This window comes from Hippopotamus amphibius, chromosome 14 (assembly GCF_030028045.1).
Source record: "Hippopotamus amphibius kiboko isolate mHipAmp2 chromosome 14, mHipAmp2.hap2, whole genome shotgun sequence".
In the NCBI taxonomy this organism is placed as follows: domain Eukaryota; kingdom Metazoa; phylum Chordata; class Mammalia; order Artiodactyla; family Hippopotamidae; genus Hippopotamus; species Hippopotamus amphibius.
In genome coordinates, this window is record NC_080199.1 from 26,671,154 (window position 1) to 26,676,099 (window position 4,946).

General features: G+C 40.5%; 1 protein-coding gene across 1 annotated transcript; it reads left to right on the plus strand.

The window, feature by feature from the left end:
• The first annotated feature begins 976 nt into the window (after window positions 1-976).
• On the plus strand, window positions 977-2,378 carry LOC130835751 (alpha-2-macroglobulin receptor-associated protein-like). The gene has a single exon (XM_057707570.1). The coding sequence runs from the start codon at window positions 977-979 to the stop codon at window positions 2,054-2,056; it is 1,080 nt and encodes a 359-aa protein (XP_057563553.1). The 3' UTR covers window positions 2,057-2,378.
• The last annotated feature ends 2,568 nt before the right edge of the window (window positions 2,379-4,946 follow it).

Genomic DNA, 4,946 nt, shown 5'->3' on the forward strand with positions numbered 1-4,946 from the left:
AACTAGAGGTCAAGTGTGTAGTTCGTATTCTCTCCCCAGCTTTAAAAATGTGGGCTTCATAAAGCTCACACTGACCTTTGCCCAGAACTAAAGCTTTTATGAAACTATAGTCTAGGCAGGTGGGAAAATAAATTCACAAACCTTGACCAGAGAGAGAGCCAAGCCACCTGCTGTTTTGAACAATAAACTGTCTACATCCCCAAAATAAGCACACAGCACCATCCCAAACCAAGATTAAAGACCTATTTTTTGGACAGGAGGCCACAAGGGAAGAGCTGACTGAAAAAAAAAAAAAAAATGCTGGATGGGGTAAAGGTATACAGAGAGATAGAGAGTAATGGAGAAATGATCAAAATATAATTTCACACAAAGAGATATGACAGTGGATAGTATATAAAGATATCTAAGCATAAGACAGACATCCAAAAGCAGAATAGATATGTTTCCATACAAATTTAAAATGTAAGGATAATCTGAAATAGACTTTAAAGTGAGTGTTTTTGGTTTATTCGAAGAGATAAAGGGAGAACAGATAGAAATTCCTGCACACACACACACAAAAGGTAGAAACACACAAAAATATCAGTTGACTGTCAAGAACAATTAAAAAGATTCCAAGTGAGAATGAGATACTGACAGGATGCAAGAGAGAGGAAGGTAAATGTTAAATAAAAGCCCAATTAAGAACTATGAATGGCTAAATTAACAGGTTTCTTTACATGTTTAATAGAAATTTTTATAAAAGATCACAGAAACTAGGTAACTTAGGTCCTCAAACTAAGGTACATTTCAGATACTAAGGTAGAAAAATAAATTCTAATCTAGATACATGAAAGTGAAAAGAGACTATTCAGGGATAAAAAATATATATTAAAACTAGTGCAGGCAAAATACGGAATGTTTACAGGGGATGGCAGTTGTCCTGATAGCACTTTCTTTAATCAAAACTAAATGGCAGGGCGTCGGGAGGAGAAAGATGGCGTCGCGGAGGGTCCGGACCGGGCTGCGCGAGCTCCGGCCGCCGCTGCTGCTGCTGCTGCTGCTCCTCGGGGCGTGGCCGGCGGCGGGCCACGGCGGCAAGTACTCGCGGGAGAAGAATGAGCCCGAGCCGCCCTCGAAGCGCGAGCCCCGGGGGGAGTTCCGCATGGAGAAGCTGAACCAGCTGTGGGAGAAGGCCCAGCGGCTCGGTATTCCTCCTTTGAAGCTGTCTGAGCTCCATGCTGATCTGAAGATACAAGAATGGGACGAGTTCAAGTGGAAGAAGTTGAAGGCTGAAGGCTTGGATGAAGAAGGGGAAAAAGAGGCAAAGCTTGTCCGCAGTCTCAACGTCATCCTGGCCAAGTACGGTCTGGACGGGAGGAAGGATGCCCGGGCTGTGAGCAGCAACTACATCAGCCATGGCCCCGCCGACGACAGCCTGGAGGACCCCCGACTGGAGAAGCTGTGGCACAAGGCTAAGACCTCCGGGAAGTTCTCCAACGAAGAACTGGACAAGCTGTGGCGGGAGTTCCAGCATCACAAGGAGAAGGTCCAGGAGTACAACGTGCTGCTAGACACCCTGAGCAGGACCGAAGAAATCCACGAAAACGTCATCAGTCCCGTGGACGTGAGCTGCGTGAAGGAGGACGCGCTGCAGAGCAGACACGCAGAGCTGAAGGACAAGCTGCGGGGCATCAGCCAGGGCTTCGACCGCCTGCGGAGGGTCAGCCACCAGGGCTACGGCGGCCAGGCCGAGTTCGAGGAGCCCCGCGTGCTGGACCTGTGGGACATGGCACAGTCGGCCAACTTCACCGAGAAGGAGCTGGAGGCCTTTCGGGAAGAGCTGAAGCACTTTGAAGTCAAAATGGAAAAGCATAACCACTACCAGAAGCAGCTGGAAATTTCTCATCAAAAACTGAAGCACGTGGAGAGCTTTGGGGACCGGGAGCACGTGAGCCGGAACAAGGAGCGCTACGCCATGCTGGAGGAGAAGGCCAAGGAGCTGGGCTACAAGGTAAAGAAGCACCTGCAGGACCTGACCAGCCGTGTCTCCAGGGCGCGCCACAACGAGCTCTGAGGCCCGGGACAGGAGGCACCAGCCGCCTGGGGTTCCTGAAGACGGGCCCGGGTGCTGGGGGTGCCTTGTCCACCAGCAGCACCTCAGGGAAGGTGTGATGGGGACTGGCCACGAGGGCCTGAGCGGGGAGGATTTCCGCAGACACCTCGGGCCGGGAGGAGGCGCTCCGAGATCCCGCCCATCCTGTCCCTCAGCACAGAGGTTGCCACCTCTGTCGAGATCGCGATTCCCAGCTGCGCGTGGAGTGGCGGTCCCCTGTGCTACAGGGTCACAGTTTGCATCGAAATCTTAAAAATCTGCCACTGGAAATACTGTGTACAGAAATCTTTCCAAATATATTGCAGTATTTAATTAAAAAAAAAAAAAACTAAATGGAAAAATACAGTGACAATAAACATAAGTGTGAAGAAGGAAAGTAATTGTCAGCCTAGAATTCTAAACTGAAGCAAATTATTAAGGGGAAAAAAAAAAGAGTCTTTGGGACATAGATACTCACTGAAAGGAGTACAAAAAGATGTGCTTTCAAAAGAAAAAAAAAATGCATACGAAGGAAGGAGTGAGATACAAGAAACAAAAACTAAGCTCAGATATTGATAGGAAATGGTGGTGGATTTAATCAATAGTAAAAAAGAAAAAAATTAAATATATGGCTAAATGGTGTACCCTAGAAAAGCTGAAGCCAAAGATGAGACAAGTCTAACAAAAAGAGAAAAGCGGGGAGTGGGAGTAGAGGTGTTATTTAGTGAATAAAGATGCTAAGGACTTGGTCTTTTTCTGAGGGAATGAAATCAACGTACTGAAGAAGGTCCACCTCATTCATAGTTATAATTCAGTATTGATGTTAAATATTTATGGACACTCAGTAAAAGAATTAAAAATATGTGTGGTTTCCAAATCCACAGAGAAAACTAAGATCACATACAGAAAACTAACAATAGAATGAAAGCTTTCAAAGGAAAAGAGAAAGAAAATTAGGTTAAGGGATATTAAATATGAATATATTTTCAAGATAGCAGGAATATACCCATATATATTCAGAATGAACAAAAATGGCTTTGTAGAACTATTAAAGCTATTTACATCTTTTGAGACTTAGCTAAAACAAAATGAAAGTGAAAGTTTGGAAAAAAATATCTTTCAAATGGCAACCCAAAGAAGTAGAATTTTCCACTCAAAAATTACAAAATATATAATTTAAGTAAAATAATAGGTGATAAAAATATATAATTAATCATGATAAAAGAAGCAGTTCACAAAAAGTGTAAAAAATCATGAATTTTTTAGACCCAAAATGAGGCTTAAAATATATAATAAAAATCTCAAAAAAGTATAAGGTCATTTTATTGTGCTTCCATAAATATGCAAATTATTTAAACAGTTATAAAAAATTTATAATTTCAATCTAATACATATATAGAAAAGCTATTCATTACATGTTTAAGCTGATGAAGGAGAAAGAGAAGCCAAACTCACTTGTTAAAATACATGCAAAAAAAAAAAAAAACCCTAACATACTTCAACACTATGGGAGATAAAATATGGCGACAAGTTAATTGCTATCCCTCATTCTCAAAGGTGGAATCCCGTTCATTTGCCTTAAAAATAGCCTGGTGTTAATGACTTGGTTGACCAGTAAAATATTGTGTAGTGATGCTAGACCGTTATTAGCCTAGTCTTTCAGAACCCTAGCAGTTTCTACTATTCTTTGGGGCCCTTGAATTGCCATATAAGAAGTTCAGCTACTCTGAGGCCACCATGCTCTGAAGAAGCCCAGAACACATAGAGGGTCATGTATAAGGGCTCCCAGTGGAGCTCCAATTTTGTAATTATCCCCACCTAGGCGCCAGAATGTGAATGTGATGAATCATCGTAGACTCCTAGTTCATTCCATCCATCAGCTGAATATCACCAAATGGTGTCAGCACCACTTGGAGTAGAAGAATTACCCAGTAGAATGGTCCCCAAATTCTTGATATAGCAAAATACTTGTTTAATCTTGTAGGCTATTTTATTATGAAGCAATAGATAACTGGAACAAGCAGTACTTTAAAAAGTGTAGATTTGATCAGACCATTTTTTTTATATATTCAGGAATCGATCTTGGAAAATTAATTAATGTAGTCCACCACATTAAGAGATTGAAGCAAAACAAGATTTTATTTTCACTCTAATAGAATAAAAAAAGAATCAATAAAATTTGTTGGTTTAATTTAGAGGTAGAACAAATCCATATTTAATCTAACATTTTAGTAAAATGGATTGAATGCAGTCTTTTATAGAAAAAAATTTATCTGTCTATGTCAGTATTCTTAACAGCTCAGGTTTTGTGAAGTTTAGGTATCTAGGGACTCCTTCTCACAGTGCTCCCTTAAATCTCATGAAATAATGAATAAATTAATAAATAAATGCAATTCAGATCCTGCTGCTAAAGGGACTAAATTTGTTAAATGCTTTAATCATCCTAAGATAAACAGATGGTTTCTATTCAAGCAAAGCAAAGCAGTGATTATACACATCTGTACAATACCAATAAAATCTAATATATCCAGAAGCTATTGGCTGCCATTTCAGACAACAGTCTCTGAGAATAATATTTGTATAATCATTTAGCCATTTTTCATAAAAGCTATAATGACACCCACATAATTTTTACCAAGCAAAACACAAGGGATGTCTTTGATTCATTCCTTCTAAAAAAAAATGCTATTGGTTGTCAATAGGATATCAAGCTTGTTAATCTTAGCATCTCTTTGCCATATTTCTTCCTTTGTGTGATGTTAGAAATTTGCTTCCACTTGTAAAGAAAGCTCATGTTTACTCAGTTATTTGAAGCAACTTGTATATCCCAAACATCAGGGGTATAATAAAGATTACACATCCAAAAATCATT